The sequence below is a fragment of the Carettochelys insculpta genome, chromosome 5 (genome assembly GCF_033958435.1).
Source record: "Carettochelys insculpta isolate YL-2023 chromosome 5, ASM3395843v1, whole genome shotgun sequence".
Lineage (NCBI taxonomy): Eukaryota > Metazoa > Chordata > Testudines > Carettochelyidae > Carettochelys > Carettochelys insculpta.
Genome location: NC_134141.1, coordinates 93,070,463 through 93,094,615, shown reverse-complemented (window position 1 = coordinate 93,094,615; position 24,153 = coordinate 93,070,463). Strand labels below are relative to the sequence as shown.

General features: G+C 41.3%; 2 protein-coding genes across 4 annotated transcripts in view; one reads left to right on the top strand and one right to left on the bottom strand.

Annotated features, from left to right (window-relative positions):
* ERCC8 (ERCC excision repair 8, CSA ubiquitin ligase complex subunit) overlaps positions 1-4,083 on the bottom strand; it is a 44,302-nt gene extending 40,219 nt beyond the window's left edge. Inside the window, exon 1 of one of the 2 annotated variants that reach the window (XM_074994272.1) lies at positions 3,960-4,083. In XM_074994272.1, the coding sequence (XP_074850373.1) occupies positions 3,960-4,036 (77 nt within the window). In that variant the 5' untranslated portion in view covers positions 4,037-4,083. The remainder of the gene's footprint in view (positions 1-3,959) is intronic. The other variant, XM_074994273.1, reaches the window with a different exon arrangement.
* A 254-nt stretch (positions 4,084-4,337) lies between these two features.
* NDUFAF2 (NADH:ubiquinone oxidoreductase complex assembly factor 2) overlaps positions 4,338-24,153 on the top strand; it is a 112,738-nt gene continuing 92,922 nt past the window's right edge. Inside the window, exon 1 of one of the 2 annotated variants that reach the window (XM_074995540.1) lies at positions 4,338-4,573. In XM_074995540.1, coding sequence (XP_074851641.1) covers positions 4,447-4,573 — 127 coding nt within the window. In that variant the 5' untranslated portion in view covers positions 4,338-4,446. The remainder of the gene's footprint in view (positions 4,574-24,153) is intronic. The other variant, XM_074995539.1, reaches the window with a different exon arrangement.

The window sequence follows — 24,153 nt, the reverse complement described above, 5'->3', positions numbered from 1 at the left end:
TGATGCACAGGACCCCCTGGGAGGCTAATATAAGGGTAAAAGGATTCCAGGAGAGCTAGATGTCTTTTAAAAATTTCTAAAGGTGGATGCAGGAAGAAACCATCCCAGTGTGCAGAAAGAAGAGCAAATATGGCACGCAACATGCTTGGCTTAACAGAGAAATATTTGGTGGTCTTAAACACAAAGAAGAAAATTTATAAGTGAAAACTTGGACAAATGATTTGGGAGGAATATACACACCTACATGCCCAAATAGTGTTGTTAATCAACAAGGCCAAAGCACAACTAAAGTAGGATGTAAACAATAACAAAAAGTATTTCTATAGGCATGTTAGCAGCAAGGTGGTGGTCAGGGAAAGTGTGGGACCCTTATTGAATGGGGAAGGCAACCTAGTGACAGATAACGTAGAAAAAGCTGAAGTACTTAGTGCTTTTGTTTGCATCTGTTTTCACAGACAAGATCAACTCCCAGATAGCTGCACTGGGCAGTAGAAGGAGGTAAGCAGCCCTCAGCAGCGAAAGAACAGGTTAAAGATGACAGTAAATTATTTCATATCCATCATTCTATCATCTGGAACTCTCAAATAACCAGCATTTTAACCATCAGTAAATTTTAGCTCCTTTTCTCGTAAGCACGGTATAGTGAAAGTAATTACAAATAAATAAATACAGCAAATACAGTATAAGTTTACAATGTACATACTACTGCTCTTGGTAAGTAAAGTACTCTGCATACATTTTTGTTTCTCAATATCTAATCGTGCTTTTCTTTAGTGTTTTCATTGCTAAGTACACCTCTTTATTGTCTAGAATATTTGAATATGGCAAGCCCCTGGTCCTGTGGCTTCTGGATATGAAAGAGTTTATTGTATTTAGAAAAGCTGGATATACACAAATTCCCAAGACTGGACCTAATGTACCTGAGAGTGATAAGAGAGCTGGCTGATGTGATTGCAGAGCCATTGGCCATTATTTCTGAAAATGTGTGGTGATCGGGGAGGTGCCAGACAATTGGAAAAAAAGCAAAGGATGGGCACTAGATTAAAACAAGGGATCTGATCAATCTAATTGCTTTTTATGATGAGATAAGTGGCTTTGTGGATAAAGGGAAAGCAATGGATGTGACATATACTGACTTTAGTGAAGTGTCCCATAATATTCTTGCAACCAAGTTAAAGTAGTATGGATTGGATTAATGGACTATGAGGTGGACAGAAAGCAGATCAGTGTCTTGATAGCAGCCAGTATTGAATGGAATGCTCCAGGAATTTATCTTAGTTAATCAGGATGGTGAACAAAATCATCGCCATCTTAATGACACGAAGGTGAGGGGAAAGGTAAAGATACACTGGAGGGTAGGGACAGGGTCCAGAATGACCTAGACAAATTAGAGGATTGGGCCAAAAGAAATTTGATGAGGTTCAACAAAGATGAGTGTAGAGACCTGCACCTGGGACAGAAGAGTCCCATGCACTGCTATAGGCTGTGGACCAACTGGCTAAGTGGCAGTTCTGCAAAAAAGGACCTGGGAATTACAGTAGAAGAAAAGCTGGATAGGAGTCAACAGTGTGCTCCTGGCTTATGGCATATTAGGTTGCAATAATAGGAGCATTGCTTGCAGAAATTATTTCCTTCTATTCCTAGAGCCCTGTGTGGATGCACAATGTGTATCTTCAGCCACTTCTGTAAAAGTATACAATGAGCTGCAGACATCCGCACTGACCCACCTGGATTTGCATGCCTGCAGATACAAAGCAGGTATCCACAAATTTGCAGGGTTCTAGCTACATTTGAGTCTGCATCAGCATCCATATCTGCAAAAATGAGCCATACAGATCCACAAAGGCATCTACAGATGCTGACACCTGTGGATATCTGCAAATTTGCAGGGCTTTATCTATTTGATACCGATAATGCCAAATCTGGATTATTGTGTCTAGTGCTGGAGGCCCCCACACTACAGAAAGAACGTGGACAAACTGGAGAGAGAGTCTAGCAGAAGACAGACACATCTGAGGTGCATACCATACTACTCCCCACTGTCATTTTATCACAAGCTTTGTCATATTTGGAAATTTTGTTGTTAATGCATCAGCTCCAGGAAGTGGGTGATTATATAAGAACTACAGTTTACTTTTTCTAAGGAAGTTTCTAACTGTTGTGGTTACAGAGAAAAGCTTAAACACGTGAAACCACACAAAGTCCAGAAGGTAAGCAAAAAGAATGCAATATACAAGTATTTTAAAATCTTATTTTTGGACTTACATATTTGAATGCTTGGGATTGGCACTACTGTTGCCTCCTCTAGAGCAAGGGTGGGAAAACTTTTTATGTTGGGTCCTAACTTTCACACCGGCAATTAGCAGGGCCCTCCCAGCCTGCCTATAAGTAAGACAAACTGATGGACATTTTGGTTATGTTGATATGAAAGAAAAAAAAAAAGCTGTTGGCATGTGTAAGAAAATAAGTATATGGAATGTAAAAACTTTATATTAATCAGTACATAAACATCCATAAAATGTGAATACACATTCATAAAAAGAGTAACATTTCAACATTTTTAGTTAGATGGATGAGCCTCTGACACAGCAGCTAATTTTGCTGCACACCCGCCTTAGGAAATTTCATGCCCTCCCACTTTGCATATCCTTGCGCTAGAGCATGGGTGTCCAACCTTTTGGCTTGCCTGAGCTGCACTGAGTGAAGAGGAATTGTCTTGGGCTGCATATAAAATATATAATATAGTTAATGTATATAAATCACACAATAATATTAAAAGTTTACGATCTTGTGGGGCTGCATTACTAGCTGTCCAGGGCCGCATGTGGCCCGCGGGCTGGACATGCCTGTGCTAGAGTAAACACCAAATCTAGAGAGGCTACTCTCAGAAAAATAAAACAACTCTGCATGAGGCAAAATATCATCAATTAATACAATTCAACACAAGGAAAAATAATTTAATAAACAGCTTTTTGTGTTTTTCACCAAATAAATGTTGACAGTGAGAACTTGCAGAACAAAGCTTAACTGGAAATGGGGAGATGGAAAAAGTGACAAAGTTGAAACAGAGGAGAAGAGCCTAATGCTTAACTCCATCCAGTGACACTCAGACTGGAAAAGAGGATAACATACAGACAAGACCGACATGTTATGCCATCAAAATCCCGTGCAAAACTCTGGCCCAGCAAGGCCCTGTTGACATCTGGTGGGGATAACACTGGAGCTGTGTCTACGCTAGCACCCCCCTTTTGAAAGGGGGATGCAACTGAGACACTTCAGGAAATGCTAATGAGGCGCTGCAATAAATATGCAGCGCCTCATTAGCACAACAGCCACAGCACTTCAAAAGTGCTGCTTTCGATCGCACACAGCTTGTCTACATGGGGTCCTTTTCGAAAGAACCCTGCACATGTCAAAATCCCCTGATTCCTATAACCAAATGGGAATAAGGGGACTTGTAAGTGTGCAGGTGCTTTTTGAAAAGGACCCCGTGTAGACGAGTCACATGCAATCAAAAGCAGCTGTTCTTATGCAGAGGTGCTGCATATTCATTGCAGCACCTCATTAACATATCCCAAAGTGTCTCATTAGCATCCACCTTTCAAAAGGGGGGTGCGAGTGTTGACACAGCCTGGGTGTAAAGACATCACCGCCGCCTCAGGGTAGCTGAAGCGAGGCCTGGCCCTGCCTACCTGCTCCCGTGGGGGAAACACGGTGCTCGAGGCTGAGGTTGGGCATCTCTGCCGCCATCACCTCAGTACCCCTGGGGCAGCTGTAAGGCCGAAAGGCTGGGCTAGGTCCTGGCTCCTCGGGCGGGCGCAGTCCGACGTGTGGACAGGCACGTGCAGAGCGCCAATGAAAAGAGGGAAATCCCCAGGCGAGGCCTTAGGCCCAGAACACACAACCAGTCGGACCCCAGCCGAAAACAACTGCAATGCAGGAGCCCAGAGGCTCTTTACCTCCGGGTAGATTCAGCCCGGCGCAATCGCAACGGATCGTCGAGGCCGGCCTGGCGGGCCGAAATGAAGGCCAACATGGCGGGAACAGGCAACTGCCAGACTCAGGAACACCGCCATGTTGTAAATAGGGTGACGCTGATTGGCTCAGAACGAAACAGCCGCGACCAATGCAGAGTGCGGTTATTGGATAGTCCGCGGCTCGTTTCCAGGGAGGAACGCACAGAGGGGGCGGGGCACGCACAAGGCTCTCACGGTAGGGGCGGGGCACGCTCAGGGCTTTCTCGGCCTCGGGGGCGGGGCTGCGGAGAAAGGGGCGGGGCACGTCCGAGGCATTCTCGGCCCAGGGGCGTGGCTGAGAGGGAGCCGGCGGGACACGAATTTGGCACTCTCAGGTTCAGGGGCGGGGCTTGTTGGAAGAGCTGTCTGAGCCGCGGCCGGAGGGAGTCGCGGCGGCCGAGTGGTCTGGGGGCGTGTCTTGCCAGCCGGGATGAGCGGGCCTTGGCGGCTGCTGCGCGCCCTGCGGCTCCGGCTCCTCGGGCCTGAGAAGCAGTATGTGGGCAGCGACCAGTTTGGAAACAAGTACTACGTGATCCCCAAGCACCAGAGCCGGGCTGGTAAGAGTGGGGGCGGGGCTGCCACGGGCACCGCAACTTACTCCATGTGGCTTGCTGGGCCTGCCGCTGACAGAGTCCCCGTCCTTCCCGTGCTCCCTGCAGCTCAGCCCGCCCGTAGACTTTGCAGGGTAACCTCTCTCCTCCTGCCCGTGTCCTCAGCCTCCCCAGGCCCCTCTGATCTCCCCTCTCATGTCTCCATTCTTCCAGGCCCCCGGGCACCTCTGACCTCGCCCTCGGACCCAGGCTCTGCACGGGAACCCCCACATTCACTTCTTCTGTTATCATGGTACCCTGCTCCTTCTTCCCTGAGCCTCCCCCGGGACACCCCTTGCCCTTAGGCTCCCTTCACTGTTCACTATAGCCTACTTTCTTCTGCGCTGTGTAAGTTCTTAATACTGCACTTACCTGTTTGCTTGAGTGCCTCGCAGCAGTTCACTAAAAGCAGCATGATAGCTCCTCTGTCACCTGCTTGTTCTCTCATCCTCTCCCCAAGGCAGACCTGTGTGCAGCAGGGTTGTTGTGGTAAAAGTTTGAAAAGTAAATATCTGTGTGGTTATATTCTTAAGAACAGAAGAATGGCCATACTGGGTCAGACCAAAGGTCCATCCAGCCCAGTATCCCGTCCGCCGACAGTGGCCAATCCCAGGTGCCCCAGAGAAGGAGAACAGAAGACAATGATCAAGTGATTTATCTCCTGCCATCCAACTCCTGCCCTTGTACTGAAGGCTAGGGCACCATACTTTACCCCTGGCTAATAGCCATTTATGGACCTAACCTGCAAAAATTTATCGAGCTCTTTTTTAAACCCTAATAGAGTCCTGGCCTTCACAGCCTCCTCCGGCAAGGAGTTCCACAGGTTGACTGTGTGCTGTGTGAAGAAAAAATTCCTTTTATTAGTTTTGAACCTACTACCCATCAATTTCATTTGGTGTCCCCTAGTTCTTGTATTATGGGAAAAGGTAAATAATTTTTCTATATTCACTTTCTCCACACCATTCATGATTTTATATACCTCTATCATATCGCCCCTCAATCGCGTCTTTTTTCCAGACTGAAAAGTCCCAGTCTCTTTAGCCTCTCCCCATATGGGACCCATTCCAAGCCCCTAATGATCTTAGTCGCCCTTTTCTGAACCTTTTCTAATGCCAATATATCTTTTTTGAGATGAGGAGACCACATCTGCACACAGTACTCAAGATGTGGGCGTACCATAGTTTTGTATAGGGGAAGTATGATATCTTTTGTCTTATTATCTATCCCTTTTTTAATAATTCCTAACATCCTATTTGCTTTACTAACTGCCGCTGCACACTGCGTGGATGTCTTCAGAGAACTATCCACTATAACTCCAAGATCCCTTTCCTGATCTGTCGTAGCTAAATTTGACCCCATCATGTTGTACGTGTAATTTGGGTTATTTTTTCCAATGTGCATTACCTTACACTCACCCACATTAAATTTCATTTGCCATTTTGCTGCCCAATCACTCAGTTTGCTGAGATCTTTTTGTAGTTCTTCACAATCCCTTTTGGTTTTGACTGTCCTGAACAACTTGGTGTCATCTGCAAACTTTGCCACCTCACTGCTTACCTCATTTTCTAGATCATTGATGAACAAGTTGAACAGGATCGGTCCCAGGACTGACCCCTGGGGAACACCGCTAGTTACCCCCCTCCATTGTGAAAATTTACCATTTATTCCAACCCTTTGTTTTCTGTCTTTTAACCAATTCCCGATCCATGAAAGGATCTTTCCTCCTATCCCATGACTGCCTAATTTACATAAAAGCCTTTGGTGTGGGACCGTGTCAAAGGCTTTCTGGAAATCTAGGTATATTATGTCCACTGGGTGCCCCTTGTCCGCATGTTTATTAACCCCTTCAAAGAATTCTAATAGATTAGTTAGACACGACTTCCCTCTGCAGAAGCCATGCTGACTTTTGCCCAACAATTCGTGCTCTTCTACATGCCTTGCAATTTTATTCTTTACTATTGTTTCTACTAATTTGCCTGGTACTGATGTTAGACTTTTCGGTCTATAATTGCCAGGGTCTCCTCTGGAGCTTTTTTTACATATTGGCTTTATATTGGCCGTCTTCCAGTCATTGGGTACCGAAGCGGATTTAAAGGATAGGTTACAAACCACCGTTAATAACTCCGCAATTTCACATTTGAGTTCTTTCAGAACCCTTGGGTGAATACCGTCTGGTCCTGGAGACTTGTTACTATTCAGCTTATCAATTAACTCCAAAACCTCCTCTAAGGTCACTTCAATCTGGGAGAGTTCCTCAGATTTGTCACCTAAAAAGGCTGGCTCAGATTTAGGAACCTCTGTAACATCCTCAGCCGTGAAGACTGAAGCAAAGAAATCATTTAATCGCTCCGCAATGGCACTGTCTTCCTTGATCGCTCCTTTTTATATCTTTATTGTCCAAGGGCCCCACTGCTTTTTTAGCGGGCTTCCTGCTTCTAATGTATTTAAAAAACATTTTACTATCATTTTTTGAATTTTTGGCTAGCTGTTCCTCAAAATCTTTTTTGGCTTTTCTTACTACATTATGACACTTAATTTGGGAGTGTTTATGTTCCTTTCTTTTTTCCTCACTAGGATTTGACTTCCACTTTTTAAAAGCTGCCCTTTTCTCTCACTGCCTTTTTAACATGGCTGTTAAGCCATGGTGGTTCTTTGTTAGGTCTCTTACTGTGTTTTTTTATTTGGGGTATACATTTTAGTTGGGCCTCTAGTATGGTGTCTTTAAACAGTTTCCATGCAGCTTCCAAGGATTTTAGTTTAGTTACTCTACCTTTTAGTTTCTGTTTAACTAGCTTCCTCATTTTAGTGTAATTCCCCTTTTTGAAATTAAATGCCAGAGTGTTTGACCACTGCGGTGTTCTTCCCAATACAGGAATATTAAAAGTTATTATATTGTGGTCACTATTTCCAAGCGGTCCAGTAACAGTTACCTCTTGGACCAGATCCTGCGTTCCAGTCAGGACTAGATTGAGAATTGACTCTCCCCTTGTGGGTTCCTGTACTAGCTGCTCCAAGAAGCAGTCATTTAAGGCATCAAGAAATTTAATCTCTGAATCCCGTCCTGAGGTGACATGTACCCAATCAATATGGGGATAATTGAAATCTCCTATTATTACTGTGTTTTTTATTGTGATAGCCTCTTTAATCTCCCTTAACATTTCAGCATCACTATCACTGTCCTGGTTAGGTGGTCGGTAATATATTCCTAATGCCATATTCATATTAGAGGAATGAATTGTTATCCATAATGATTCTATGGAACATTTTGATTCCTTTAGGATTTTTGTTTCATTTGATTCTATATTATCCTTCACATATAGTACCACTCCGCCACCCGCACGACCTGTTCTGTCTTTCCAATATAATTTATATCCCGGTATGATAGTGTCCCACTGATTGTCCTCATTCCACCATGTTTCTGTGATGCCTATTATGTCAACTTCCTCCTTTGATATGAGGTACTCCAGTTCATCCATCTTATTAGACAGACTCTGAGCATTTGTGTAAAAGAAGAAAGCAGGAAAGCAGGGCCAGAGAAATGAGTGTGATACTTGGAATGGAAAGTGGTGAGGTTTGTGGTGGCCTGTAGTTGCTGGGAGAGTTTATTCCACAGCCTAGGGCCATTCCTGGACAATTCCATTCCTTACAGAGGGGATTGACGTGGTCAATGTGGTCTGCATCCTGGAGCTTTAGACCACCTTTCATATATCCTGGGCCTAGGCTATGAAGAACTTTGAAGATAATTAACTGAAATCTTGAACTTGCCCCAGGATATCCGTTGCACCTGCTTATAACTTCTTTTGCTTACCTCTTACCCGTTGCCACTTTACTCTTCCAGAATAGCCATCCCTGTACTTCTCTATATTTCCTTTCTTCTAGTCTCTCCAGCAACATGTATTGTTTACCCTATGTGCACAGGTTTACACTTGTCTCTCATAGACTGTTCCTTGGCCAGCTAATATCCCTAGAATGAATAAAGAGCAAGTAATCCGGTAACTGAGTAACTGCCAAAATTTGTCACCCCCCACTTTGCCCCCACCCTGCGGCTCTGCATTTAAAAGGCTGAACTGGCATGCAGACTTGCTCAGCTTCTATCGTTGTTGTGGGGATCAGGCTGTTCCCTGTTAGGGAAAGGGAAAGAGCTTGATTCCCCATGGCAGGGACAGAAGCTGAGCCAGCCTGTGCGCTGGCTCAGCCTTTTAGGTGGGGAATGGCAGGCATAGGGAAGAGTTGACTTACTGTTTACTTGGGGATGAGGGGGCTGCAAGTAACCATTAACACTCACCTATAAGCAGATGCTTATCAGTTAGTCGTGTGGTCAGATACTGTATTACCTCCCTAATTTAGTCTCCATGTACATTACCCAAAAATTGTCTTGCATGACTTCTAGGTATTTCTTTTTCTTCCCCTTTGTTTACTATACAAGCACACTCCATAGTTTTCCTTAGGCTCCTAACCCCAGGTATTTTTATTTTGCCTTTAACTTTGCCATTGTACTGTGATCTTTCCAGTGTCAGCTAGCGGCATACTGTAATTTGGGGTCACTTTTGATAAAGACAAAAAATGGGGATGTGCCTCCAAACTAAATTTGTTTTTATATTGCTGTGATATTGAACCAGGCTTTTCTCTTGTAAAGTTTGATTCTGTTCCTTGTTTTGGTGATTGCTATTACTGTTGTTTTAAATAATGCTATTTGTATATGGTAGGACAATTTTTTTCCAAAGAAAAAAATGTAAATTTAGTTATATTACAGGGCTATATGGAAAAGAAGAAAAGTTAATCAGGCTTGAGACATTACTAGATTAATTAAATAACACATAAAACATTTTTCACTAGTTCTGTAGTTTGTTAGCTTCCCAGTTGCTAAAGCATATAGGACAATAGGAAAGAGAAACGTTTTTTAAACATGCAAGTGGGCAAGGGTCTAGAATATTTCAAAAACACATGAGATTTCAAATTGGTTTATGTTAAAGTAAGTTAAGATAGATCACCTGATAGGTGAGATTTAAAGCTTTGCTTAATCAAAGCAGATGGTTTCATGGACTTCTTTTTAATTTAGGACATTTTTTAGAATATACATGTAGGTGAAATCTTTGGAAACTTACATGAGACTAGCCTGACTTTCTTTGGCCTATTCTCCCTAAACTTTACAAACCCTTCCATAAATGCTTCTGATGGTATCTGCCCCCCATAGAGTACACCCCACACTTTTCTACAGATTTTTCTGCAAACATAACACATACCTTAATCCAGGCAAGTCCAGCAGATTGTTCTCACAATTCCCCAGAAAATAGTTTTAGGTTAAGTCTAATTTAGAGTGTGATTATAGAACCATTGGGGTGCTGGAATGTTTTATAATTGTGTCAGACTAAGCTTGATTGTTCCAGCAGTTTATCTCGTGTCCTAAGAATTATGATCTTCTGTAGCCTTTTAAACAGGTCCAGGTATGGGCGTTAGTAACTAATTTTTTCCCTGAAAATTGTAGACTATGCTAGTTTTAGAACAACTTTTTATATGCACAGTGTTAAATTGCATGCTTTTTAAAAGCTGTTACTGCCAGTACAACATGTCTTCATGCTTTTAGAAAGAAGCTGTTAGGGAAGATTGAAATGAACCCTTTTGACTTGGGGAAAACAACAAATGAAAATAATGAAAAAGGATTTGATGATGGTAGGGACTTGACTTAAGGAAAGCGACGCTGCAGTAAATAATACTCTCACTCACTCATTTTCTGGTATTATTTATGTATGCTGTAGTTATTCTTGCAGTGTGCTTTGTTCATAATGCCTTACGTACTGTCCACATAAATAGCTAGTTACGGTTCCACTTCCAGATAGCTCATAATCTTCGAAGCCTAACAACAGGTAGAAGATATACTTTACAGCCAGTTAAAAAAGGGAAATATCCCCACAAAGCTTTCTGACTAACTCTTAGTTGAATGATTTTTTTGTAGGAATCAAGTAAGTGTCAAGAATTTAAGCCCTGAAGGGACTGCTGGATTATCTGGTCTGATCTCCTGTATATCAGAGGCCGGTAACATCACCCAGCCATTCACACATTAAACCCAACAATTGGAAAGAGACACTAGTATTACAGCACCTGAGAGTGAAGGCTTGGTGCCACCTCAGAAATCTTTCCTTCTTTGCCAGTGTCTCACCTTGGAGAAAAATGAGTTTATGGATGTTCTATATGTAAGTGATGGCAGAGAAGAAAGTTTGGTGGTTGTGGGAGTGAGGGTCTAGCAGGTTGCCAAGACTGGCATTGGCAGAGAAGGGGGAATGATAGGAGTGAGGCAATCAGATGACAAAGTCTATTGTGAAAGGTTTAAAGATGAGAGTCCTATTGAAAGCCTATAAATGATTTCTTTAGAAATATGAATTCTTCATTTATGAACATAGCTAGTTTATATAGCTAGCCATTCTTATTGCTATTGTGCTCATCTTCCTCCCAGATCCCCACCCCTTCTATTATAGGCTTCATCCATTCATTATCTCATCCTTCTATTTAATATGTAAGTTCTTTAGGACAGGGAGTTAATTTTATTCTATGTTGCAAAGTGCTTTGTGATTGCAATCCTGACTGACGCTTCAGGTTGTTATCAAAATAGAAATGACTAACAATAATGAGGATGGGGAGCAAGACTTGCAGTGGAAGACACGGAGAGAACCACTGACGAAATCAAAAGAGAGGAGGATGTTAAGTGCACCTTCCTTGTCTGTAATTCCAGCAGACATTTGCAATATATATGCCCTGAAGACAGGATATGGGTGTTTGGTGATATGGTGTTTAGGACATCTCAGAAAAGGAAGTTACGCCAGGAAAGATGTGAGACGATAGGTGCCTGACAGAGTTTTTGCTGTGTGGACTGAACAAAGGCTCAACTGTTTAAAAAAATGATGGAAGGGAAAGGTGCATCTTTGAGCCATCAGTGTGATGATGCTAAAGATGACTCTGCAAGTGGATGAAGTTGTCTGAGGAAAGAGAAGGAAGGGAAAGGGAAAAGGAAAAGATCTCTGAGATTTTCCCCCACCTCCCCACAACAGAAATTGAACGCAGGAAGGCCCAACAAAAGAAGGGACAACCAAAGAGGTAAGAAAGGAACCAGGGGAGGACAGAGTCATAGAAGTCAAGGGAGGATGAAACTTTGAGGGGACTATGACTAATAGTAGTGCAAGAGAATTTATAAGGGTTGTAGCAGTTCACTTTCACAAAACATAAACAATTGCGGTGTCAGATGTAACTGGGAAGAAAATACCCACATAGATACACACATACCTGGTGGTTGAAGCAGTAATGTTTCCTGATCGCTAGAAAATAAATGTAAATATTCAACGACTCCTCTGTTTTCTACCAAATAAGATTATATAATTTAGAATACGATACAAGTTTAAACTTCTTCAAGTATTAGTAAATTGATTAAATGAATAAATAGTACAATTTTATCATGCCTGTCTTTAGAGGAACATCCAGTATAACTCTAACTTTGTGATAACACTTCAAATGCCAGTCCTGAAACAGCTTATGATAGAGGGTGGGATTGGACATTTAGGTAACGGTGATTGATGACTAGTTTTTATATCTTAAACAAGTATTTCACTAAACAAGGTAGCTTAATCTGTGTAATGTATTTTTTAACAGTACAGCATACTGTCAAAGCATCATGATAGCTTTTCTAAATGAATTTTGTTCTGTAACTTACTGAAATATGAATAGCTTAAGAATCACTGCAATTGCTAAAGTTCTTCAAACAGTTTATGGGTTTTATTAAAACTGTATATTTCATAGGCAGTAACTGATTCCATTTTCCATTGTAAAACTTTATAAATATGAAGATTGTTAGTATGTGGTTAAATAGTGTATTTTACATTTTTCTATTATTAAGCATCCTTCAGGCTTGAGAGTCTATTGGTTTGTGCCCCTAAGAGCTAAGTATTTACTCAGTTTTATAGCTCTGTGCCTGAAGAGACCCACTCAGGAGAGACCATCTCTGCAGCATCTGTCATATTTAAAGGTGGTGTTTCAACCTTGTGGGGTGTGATTTCTGCAACCTCTTCTGCTCTGTAAAGCAGGACTGCTTGCTCTCATAACTACAGAGACCTATTACTGAGTTCTTGTTTCCACAGACTGCAGTGCTGTGTGTGACCTTCCCAGTTGTCCTCACTTGCACACATCTTTTAAACACAAACTTGAGCATATTTTGGGTCTTTTTCCAGATGCCGGTTCATCATAGATGTTGAAGTTCTTCCTTGCAGATTTAGGAGGAAAACCTTGCAGTGATTTATACTTCGTTCCCATTTGAAAGGTGCTTTACAAGTATAAGAGGCAGAAAAAAAGGTTAGAAACTGTGAAAGTGAGTGATAATTTGCAGTGAATGCTTCTTTTCTGGACTTCATAATGTTTGGTAAAAATAAATGAGCTTTTAAAAATATAGTGTAAATGAGCAAATGACCTTTTAAAATAATTAGACCAAGTTCAAAAGAGTGAGGTGAAATTCCTTTGAATAACAAAACAAGAGACTATTGTCCTAGTTTTGAGGATGTTTTGTTTTCTGGTAGGAAATACGTACTGCCTTTGATTTCATTGAAAATAATTTTCATTCTGAGTTTGCCCAGAAGGAGGCAGCATGGTTTCAGAGATGTCTTTGACTGTTTATTAAAAGCCTTGTGTTTTTCCCACAGTTGATATGATTTTTTTAAAGTCTCTTCTCTGCAAAATAATTGGATGTATATCTTTTCCTCCAGAAATAAACCTTGCGTTACAAAGTGCCAACTCTTAGGACAAGGATTCTGGAGTTACAGTACAACTATTCTGTGTGGGCCATGTACTCTGCTTTAGCATTTATACTCCCAGGAACTGGCTAAAAATTTCTCTTCAAACATTTATGCTTTTAAAACATATTGGGATGTTGACAGTGTTATTTTTGTCTTTAATCACCAGAAGTTGATTGATTTGGGATGTGATGTATGTATTCATCTCACTGATTTGTAAACCACATGGCTGAAGACTTAAGGTGATAGTGTTTAATATTTGATTCACTGCTGTAGCCTAACCAGGCCTTGAGCATGTGCTGAGTTCTGTATTTCCTAGTATCAAGGTTAAGTTACATTGATGATTATGTTGAATTCAGTTTGACAACAATACATTTTCTACAATACTCATTCATTATTTTTTAATCACTTTCCAACTGCTTTTGGCCTCAGGGCCAGGCTTAGTTCTTTGTCTGTCTTGTTTAAGTATATTTCACAGTCATTTTTTTCTGTGTTATATCTTATTGTCTTAATCTTCTTGAAATTGTAGCCATTTAATTTTTAGATTTTTAGTGAAACAATAAATTTACTTGCAGTCACCTGATCTAATGGCTGACACTCTGAGGGCTGAAAGTTTTCCTTTTTGTCAATCATACTGCCTTATTCAGGCAACCAGTTAAAATAATTTAAATAACAATAGCTCTTTTCTCATCAGCTACTGACATTAACTATAAATACATATAACTTTTACATGGTTAAAATAACAACTGTGTGGAAGAAATGTGTGTCTGAATAAACCCTGATGAAGCCTTGGCATGTTTATATGATGTACCAGTACAAATCCCATGGTAATGCTTGCCCAAATTAACTTATATATGGAACTTGGAGACAGGAGAAGGCCAGCTTTGATAATGGGGATGGCAAAGAATAGGCATGCTTTCCAGCAGTACAGGTTGAACCTCTCTAGTCTGGGACTCTGCTCTGGATGTTTCTGGGCCAGAGAGCTCCAGTGGCTGGGCTGGTGATTGGGAACCCAGTCAGGCCTACAGCAGTGGCAGCAGAGCTGGTGGGTGGGAGGAGAGCTTGGGAGTGGTGTCTGGTGTGCGGTGTCCAGGAGGGGAGCCAGGAGAGAGCCAGGAAGCTGGCAATGCAGGGGCCAACTTTCACCTCCTCTAGTTCAGGACCATTTGGATTCTGACGGTGTTGGACCAGGGAGGTCCAATCTGTATGTGCTACTTTCCCCATAGGTCATCTGTCAAATGCACTTCATTCTCAGAACATGAGCTCTGTTGAGCTGCTAAAAAGATGTACATGTCATAATGTTGGGTCTATCACATGCTTCAGATAAATCTTACTGTCTTCAGGTTCCAGTACCCCATAGAAAATAAAAGACTGGGAAATGTGAAGTTAGGGCTGTCAGTCTGTGCTTTTAACTGACATCACTGTTCCCTGTAAACTGTAATTCTTTTCTGAAAAATGTGCACCGCTTATCCAAATGGATACATTAAGCGCAGAGCTGTAACTTTAACCCTAGTTTGGCTGTTATTGGTAAAATGACAATATAGATGTCAGCACAGTGCATGGAATGAAAATTGAAAGCGTGACTCTTGCTCAGTACTATGGGAATTTGTTATACATTTAACTCAGCCATTGAAAGTGAGTTTCCTATTTGTATCTCATGTTTCTATATGCAAGTTTCCTTAAATGTGATTTAATAGAATAGTTAAACTTCATGTGCTCAGGAAACTTTTTCATTTTTGCTAGGGATTGTTCTACTAAGCAGGCTGCAGGATGACACTTTAAATTCCAGTCCTAAGTTGAGATAGTAGAATTATGTGTTTGTTTTGTGTAGCGGAAAAAGAAACTGAAACATGATAGGAACGGTTAATAAGTACATTTTATTTTGACATGTTCTGTTAGTATCTGTACTGCATACAATCTGTAGTAAAAATGATAAAAAGAAGCCCTTGTGAAGCTATGGCTGTTTTTCAAAGTTCTATATTTTAATATACTTAAGGCTGAAGACTTAAGTACAATAATGTCTGGACGTGACCTGAAACAATAGTTCCTCATTCATCTTAATGGATTATTTACTGTGAAATTCTCCACCATCATTATTCTGGGTGGGCTTGTGTTCACTGTAGTGCTAAGTCAAGGGATAACTAAGGTGGTGCTCCTAATCTGATTCCCCTCCAGACACGCAAATGTCTAGTTCAGGTTAAGTGGTGCTTTATACTTGAGCTAGCTGGCCATCAGACTCTGTGCTGGAAGGTGAAGTGCTGCTGATGTGTGAGCAGGAAAAGCGGTGAGGACCCAACAGCTCTGTGCTGCTCACATACTATTGCTATTTTGTGGATTTCTACATGCCCTTGAGTTGGGTGAGAGGTCAATCCTTCCTCCAGATGGTCCCATTCTGAAGGCTTGAAGTGCAAGTTGAATCTCTCTAGTCCAGCACTCTCTCTTCTGGCAATATTCATGGTCTGGCATGATTTAGTTAGCTGGTTGTCTGCTTAGCATGGATGTAGCCAAGTTTTCTGCGCTCCCATAAAGTTTGTTTACAGCCACCAGCCCTGGCTCTGTGTTGTGTGGTGTAATTTAGCTCTAATTTTACCCCCAAGTGTCTCCTAAGAACCTACATTCAGTGGAAGTGTTGGCAATGCTGCTAGGCAACATTGGCCTCCCATGTTTCAGTGCCGAACCAGAGATTTTGCCAGTCAGGCCCTGAGGGTGCTGGACTAGAGGGATTGAGCCTGCGTGGGAGGGTAGAGGAGATGGGGTGCAGATGCTTACTTGGCATGGATTGGGATGGAGAAGTCCATGTGACTCTGCCCTGGCTCTGCACTCTGAAGGGAAGTACCTGCTGATGACACTAACACTGTTAGCAGCAACGGGGGTGGGGGGGAGGGTGCCCACAGCGTGCTTCCCCATGCAGAGCTGCTTTGTCTCCCAGCTAAGCAAAGGCTCAGTATCCCCACCACCCCCACACACAGTGGGGAGCCGGCAGTGGCTCACCAGCCACAGCACTCCTCCCAATGCATGAATGGGAGTGTCAGCGTCTGGTCATGCCCAAGGGGTGGTGGTGGGGCAGCAGAGCTACATGGCTCACGGGCCATAGGCTCCCCACCTCTGATTTAAGTAATTGGTCAGATGTAAAACTTGTTGTTTATTGGGGTTCTCCCCCCCAGTTATCTCTGTGTAACTGTGCGTTTACAAGTAATTTATTTCTGTTTGTCACAAAAAAATTATGGAGGAAAATCCTGTCCCTGCTGTATTTGGTGGCTGAATTCCCAAGCCCTGGGCTTGCCATTCTTCTCAAACAGCTATTGAGAGAATGCGCTTCATGAATATTTACATAGATGGCTCAATGTTTGTTGACTCTAGTGAAGTATGTGATTTTTTTTTAAAAATAATAACTTTAAACAGCTCTTATGGTAAAGAATAATTGTTCATAATGATCCATGCCAAACAGCTTATTGTTACAAAAACAAGCAGTCCTGTAGCACCTTAAAGACTTTTGTGGGTAAGACCCAATCTGAAGAAGTGGAGTAAATACTAATCCAGGGTTTTTATCTAGTGGGGCTGGTGCAAGGAAGAAGGAGTGTTGGAAAGAGGAAAGAGTCCCATGTCATTAATGAGAACAGTGGAAGAAGTAAATTAAGTGGGATGGGTGCCATTCCTGTGAATATCTAAAGTGGGAAAATTGCCTAGTAATGCATAAGAAAATCAAGATCTCTGTTAAGCCCAAGGTTAAGTGAGTCAAACTTGCAAATGAATTTCAATTCAGATGTCTCCCTCAGTAATCTAGTGGTAAAATCCTTTTGTGGAATAATGGCTACTTTCAAATCCTTTATTGAACGTCCAGGGAGATTAAAGTATTTCCCTATAGGTTTATGTGTATTTCAGTTCCTCAAGTTTGATCTATGTCCATTCATCCTTTGGCGCAGAGACTGTCCAGTTTGTCCAGTGTAAATGGCAGAGTGGTGTTGCTGGCAAAAGATGGCATGTATCACATTAGTAGATGTGCATTTTACTATTAAAATACTAGGAACCATTGTACTATAGCTATGACTTTTTCCCATCTCTGCCTTGAGGATATGCAGTTTGAAAAAAAAAAAGTCTTATTGGATAGAACATAAATTCAACCCTGCAAATACAACATTATTTTCTAAGAAAGCTTAGTCCACTTGCATATGGAGAATTGAGTAGTTCTGGGAAATGATTAAGGGTGCCAGATTTTGATCTCAGTTGCATAAATATAACTCTTGGGGTAATTCCAATAGTTTGGAGTACCATGGTCGTTCACATCTATTTGTACCTGTATGTAAGGAGCTAGTGGAAGTTTGTAAGAGGATAGTATTGTTTTAAGGTACTCAGTATTTGATTACATTGAGAAACTGTGTTGCATTATTTTGTGTTTAAAAACAAAATTCACTATTAAAATATGTAGATGATTATAAACTAGTCACAGTAGATGCTGAAAGAAATAAACCTCAATTTCACATGATCTTAGTGGAAAACACCCCATTACCATAATAGTTTTTTTACTTCTTTGTAAGAGACTGTCTTTAAATGAATGTTGTTGTAAGTTGTTTAAACAGCTGGAAAGCTTATTATATGTTCTAGCCAAAATCTGCGTTCTCATTTAAAAAAAAAATTCATTAACTTCTAGGCCTACAGTTAGATAACATAACCAGGAGTGGGAGTGATCAGATGCTGTCAGTTCAAGGTTTGGATTCAGATATGATGCACCAAAATTTCATGAGCTGTTCTTGCAAGAATTCAGACCATAGTGGATTGGGGAGGAGCAATAAATGAGATCAGCCTCTCCCAGGGCAGAAATTGTTAATGATTTTAAACTTTCCAGCCCAGTTTTGCTCCATGTTCTGAGAAGGATTAAGGGGATAAACTCTCTAAATGGAAATAAATGCACAGGAAAACCCAGGCAGTTTTCCCTGAGGAAGGTGAGAATGCAGTGGGGCAGGTAACTGTCAGTGCTTTGTGTGCTTGCTTACTGTCTGAGTGCAGTAGGGTAGGTCAGTGCAGAAAGCACCAGGCCATAGGTATGTGTTGATTTCTCTAGGTATGCGTGCACCTCCACAGTCTTGCCCCAAGCAGTCTTTATTCTTAGTAGAGGAAGGCCAGCAGCCCAAACCAGAGTGAGAGAATCAAATACACGGGGGTGGCCAATGTGTGTGTTTTGAGCCTCATGCAGTTCTTTGATCAGTGAAATGCGGCTCCTGCTCAGAGCCGTCTGCCCAGACTATTTACTACCACTCCACACACACACCCCAGCACCTGGAGGGAGAAGGGTATGACAGTGGCTCCAGTGAGCCCCAGGCATAATGAGCATTGGATTAGAGCAAGGAGGCAGAGGGTGCTTGGTTTTGGGGGAGAGGTGGGCGATTGGGTTAGAAAGGGAGAGCTGGGAGTGCTTGGCTTGGGTGGGGAGGGCTTTGGGTTAGAGCAGGGGAGCTTGGAGTGCCTGGGTCTGGGTGTGAGGTGGGAGGTTGAGTTATAGTTAGGGGTTGGGGGTTCCTGGATCTGTGGGAGAGGTGAATGCATTGGGCTAGAGCAGGGAGGCTGGGGTGCCTGGCCCTATGGGAGAGCTTTGAGACATGTATTATATATTTTTATCTCTCTCTATATAGATGTATCTATATATATACAGATATATAATATGGGGCTCTTTGCACTCCATCCACAGCTTTTTTGCCTCTTTGTCTCCAACTGATTGGCCACCCCAGAAATATAGGTTGCATCTCCCTGGTCCAGCATGGATGGGATCTGAAGGATCCCGAACAAGAGGATTTGCCGGCCCCCAGGAGGTCTTTTTTATTTACTGGTTTAAAAAAAAATGCACTGTGCCAATAAAAACTCTGCCTGAGCATAAGTGAGTGAGCGTTTGGTGAAATTCTGCTTTCCTACATGCGTTTCCTGCCATTGTATTTCATAGCATCCCATCCACCACCATTAGAAATAGATGCATAGCTGATTTTTTTTTTTAAAGTTCTTTTGGATCTGAAAATGTTCTTCAGTTTGCTGACACATCCCAAAGTCCTTTTTGAGTTGGTGATTGGATCACAGCACTTATTGGGAATGTGAGAGATTCTGTTTGGCGCACAGGCTGGAATTCACATCTCCCCCCAGATTAAGTGTTCTACCCCTAATGCTGTAGGCTATTCTGAATTGTGCAGCTCTCAGTACTCACCTTTTAAAGGTGTCCCGCTTAAATACTTTGGCCAACAGGGGAGTGGTGATTAAGGTGTTCACCTGGGAGGGAAGAGTTGTGGCTTTGTCTGACTGAGAGGAAGGGCTGTATGAGTGTGACCAGTAAAGTGAAAGGTCACTGAAAATACTGACACATGCCAGGGGAACTTCAATTCTGATTGCTAAATTTGAAGCATGTGATATTCTGAGTGGAACTCATGTTTCTCCAAGCACCTTTCCAGACTCTTTATGGTAGGGCAACTTAATTAGGTAAAAACAAATTTAATTAAGAAGTGGAGAAAATATGTCTGTTAAAAATGTTTGGCTGCATATTAAAAGCAGTACAGTGTATTTGCAAGTCCTCTACATACATCAGTCCTCACAGCTACTTCCCCTGCTCCCAGTGACTTTTTTGAGTAAATTAGTGTTGGCATTGAGATTAGTATTTAGGAGTTCTTGACTCTGTGTCATTCGCTTTTGCTACTGGGGGTAAAAGAAAAATGTTTAACATGTAAGTTCTGGAAACATGCTCCTCTGCTTAGAACAGACTGCTGGTTGACAAATGTTCCAACTGCTGAGTGGTGAATATAGTAGAGATTGGAGGATTGATTCATATAGATATACATATACAAATGTTCAGGCTCTTTTTCTAAGCTTTCAGTCTAATCTTTTGTCCTTTGCACAGCCAAAATCCCCAGTTCAAAATCTGCTGGAATTACAATTGTGCAGAATACAATACTTTTTTTTTTTTAAAGGAACCAGCTCTGAATTCCATCCAACAGTTGGTAATCTGAGTGTGCCCAGCCCAGCCTCCTAGTGACTTTGCCAGACAGTAAGTGCGTCCAGGAGAGTTATCTGCCTCCATGTTCCAAAATAGGGATGTTAAGGTTTAATTGGTTAACAGGGTAAGCCTCACCCTCAACAGATGAGGCTGCCCCAGAGTTATGATACTGTGTATTGTCCTGCATTGTGCAGCTTAAATTCGATACTTATCAGGCCCAGCTATGTGGAAAAGTAGGCTATGATATTCAAAGTCAAGAAAATGCAGATGACTATAATATGGGCAACAAAAGGAGGAGAGATTTGGTGGATAATGGTGTTGAAAAGTACTGTCTATCTGTAACTCGTTATTGGAGCAGCATGGAGGAAAAGAAACTGTTTTGAAGAAGAAGAATTAATTCCCTCTACCCCTTATTTTTTTCGGGGGTGAGTTTACAACAGCAATCTGTCAAAAAGCCACATTTGGACAATTCAGTGGGGAAGCTGATATATCGGGTAATTGACCCTTTTAAAATCTGAAAAGTTGAAAATTTCTGTCGCTGGCTCTACCATAGGGCATAGATCCATTTTGTATTTATGTGCAACTAATTGCCACAAGAAGCCTACATGTGAGGCTGGTGGAGCTTGCTACCTACCTAGCATGAGTTTAAAAGTTCTAGTGACAAACATAGAAATCATATAACTCTCTGGATTATTTTTAAAACTGTGCATTTGAGAATCAAATACAAAAACTTAAAATTCATACAGCTATTTGTATGTGTCCAGTCATGCTAGTATTTCCTATTCATTTTTTTTTCTTGTTAAATGTGTGAATAACCAAGGAAGAATATCAAGACTCACAATCCACCACTTGGGCTGTTGTGAGGACGAGAGGAACAAATAGAAGTGGAAAAGCTGAGGAGTAGACAAAAGTAATGTCATTGAGAGTGAGTCACAAGACTAAAGGAATTCTAGTTTAGTGGCAGCACCTCCAAGGTCAAGAAGCTTGTTTTCCTATTCAGACTGCTGAGGAGGTAGCATATGCTTCCTCTGTAGGGAAGGTGTGCCTCGTAGTTCTTAGTTATGCCACATCTCTGACTGAAGGAACGGCACTTATATGCACTTGAAGCTATTTCCAGCTCCAATCAGTCAGAGTTGCTGTTGGAGGCAAGTGATCTCTGAGGATATTGTTATATAAAAGAGAGGGAGCAGAGGAATCAGTGAGGTGGGACGGGATGTGAAGAGAGAGAGAGAGGGAGAGAAATCCACAGAAAGATAAGTGGAGGTGAAGGTAGGCTGGCACCAAAGAAGAGAGAGGGAAAAAGAATGAAGTGAATATTTTGTGAAGGGAGGAAGGGAGAGAATACTGTTTATAAGGGTTCTTTTTCAGTTACTGGAGTGGCAACGTTTCTTAAAATGTCTGCAGTCCTGTCTCTAACTTGCAGGAACAGGAAATGACAGGAGGCAGAATACCCCAGTCGAAAAAAGAAATTTGCCTCTCAAAAGTAGAAATAAATCCTCCTACATAAAGTCATTTTAAAACACTCCTTCTTCTAAAATCAGTGAATGCTCCCTTGTAATAATAATACCTTCAGTATTACAGTAGTGACAAGCAACAATAGTTTGGGCGTGTGTTCAGTTATTTCTGTTTGCTTTTCCTTCTTCACTTAATTTAACTTTTAATTACAAAATTTGGTATCAGCTTTCACTATTCAAATAATCCAGAATACAAGAGGCAACAGCATCACATTTGTTTCAAAACACTTTATAATTACTTATTTCTACAATTATTGCTACAGTCAGATTCTGCACAGTATTAAAAATTTCAGGTCTTCTTTACTGCTCTAAAACCCGTAAAGAGTGGTACCTATGATTGAATGAGTACTTCAGTACTGTTCATAATTCAAAAGATGGATGTATCTGCATACATGTCTTTTTAAAATCTTCATAGAACTTTTCACTGGACTAAAAACTTCTGCACTATGGATGTTGGAAATATTTAAAGGATTTGTATGAAGCGTAGAACAGTTTCTGTTGGTTGGGGCTTATAAAGCTGTTCCTTGTAGTTTAACTGGCAAAAGCTCCACTCAAACACTGTTTCTTAGACATGCAAGGAGAATCTAACAACTCTCAGTAAATTTATGAATTAGTATGTTTTGCTTTCTGTTTGAGAGAGTAATGGAGTGACCTCTGTTGGTTTATGTATGCTGCACAGAAGAGCAATGACATTGTTGATCCTAATTTTATCACTGATTGATTGTCTCTATCCTGGTTTCTTTGTAAATTGGTAATTGTACTTACCTTCATAGGCATGTTGTGAAAAGTAACTGTTTTTCTAGGGCTTTGAAAATATAAAATGTTATATGAATGAGTGGTGGCATTTTTATTCATTCAAAATTACTTTTTCACATAAATGTCAAACTAATTTTGTAATTATATAGTGCTTCACATGTTAGAAACATACAGATATCAATTAGTTAATTGTCTCATCGCATGAGAGTAACTTTTGTCATATTTCACTTGAAGAAACTGATGGCGAAGTGATTTTGGCCAAGGTGACACAGTAAGGTGGTGGCAGTATCAGTAATAAAGCTAGCAGTTTGCAATTGATGGCTTTTTAGGTGATGTGTAATCAGCTCTGCTAATCAAGGATTGGTTTAGTTGCTCACCAACAGCTTTATAGAAGATGAGATCCTTCGATTGATGGTGCAGTCCAAGAATAGAGCTAGGGATTCCTGACACCCAACTCGGTGTTCATTCTTTCAGACCAAACTGCCCTCCTGTTAGCTTTATTATCATAATTATATTATTGTTTAGAGAGCCATTAATGAATGTACCTTTTTAAAAATCTGCTTCATGATCCCTGTACTGAAGAGCAAAGAGTCCAATTCTGATATAGTTCAAACAATTAATGCACAAAAATGGGAGTAGATTGGATTGGAAAGAGATTGGTGTTGAAGGGTGAATCCAACAGTGAATTAAGCAAGAATTTCAAGAGAAGACCTATGTTACTGGTGTGCACGTGGGAAATAGGACGTTGTTCCGATTCTGAAGTAGCATGAAAAGAGGTACAGACTCGAGTTGCAGGGTGAAATGGGATTAACCAGAGTGCAGGGCACAGGATAGGGGATAAAAGAGACAAGAGTTGGAGTGGGTAGGAATCCTGGGAGGCAGAATTGTGCATAACTTTAAATGTAAGGGTGAAGTGACTGAACTTGAGGCACAAAAGTGGAAGGCAGTGATGGAGCTTAAGGATGGGAAAACGTGGTTAATTCAGGAAAAGAATATAATTTTCAGAGCAGCAGTTTTGATGGGTGACAAAGGGTATTTGATTGAAGAAAAAGATATGCTACAGTGTTCAATGCAAGAGATGACAGAGACATTAATCAGATCAGGGATTTAGTAATTGGAACGGTTGAGGAAAAATGGATTATGGAGACATGGCAGAGTTGAAAGTTACAAGATGTGGTAAGAGCTTGGATGTGAGACAGTGATTGACTACATTTGAGTTCATCCATATCCAAAGGCAATGCTAGTTTCGTGCTCCCTCTTTCCTCTCCCCACTAAAACCAACCGTTATGTAAAGGTGGTCATCCCGTACCTCTTTCCAAACACTAAAATCAGCATGCTGAAACTTGAGAGTCTTATTTTAATGCATTTTTCACTGGAGATGATGATGTATGTGCTGTCACACTGATGTATTATGCACATAAATGTCTACTGTTTCATCAACAGTTAGACTGAAATATTGCATAGGTGTACAAAATGATATAATATCAACTTAATCTCTGCAACTTTCAGTTAACTATTTCTGGGGTGACACATCTACTTCTT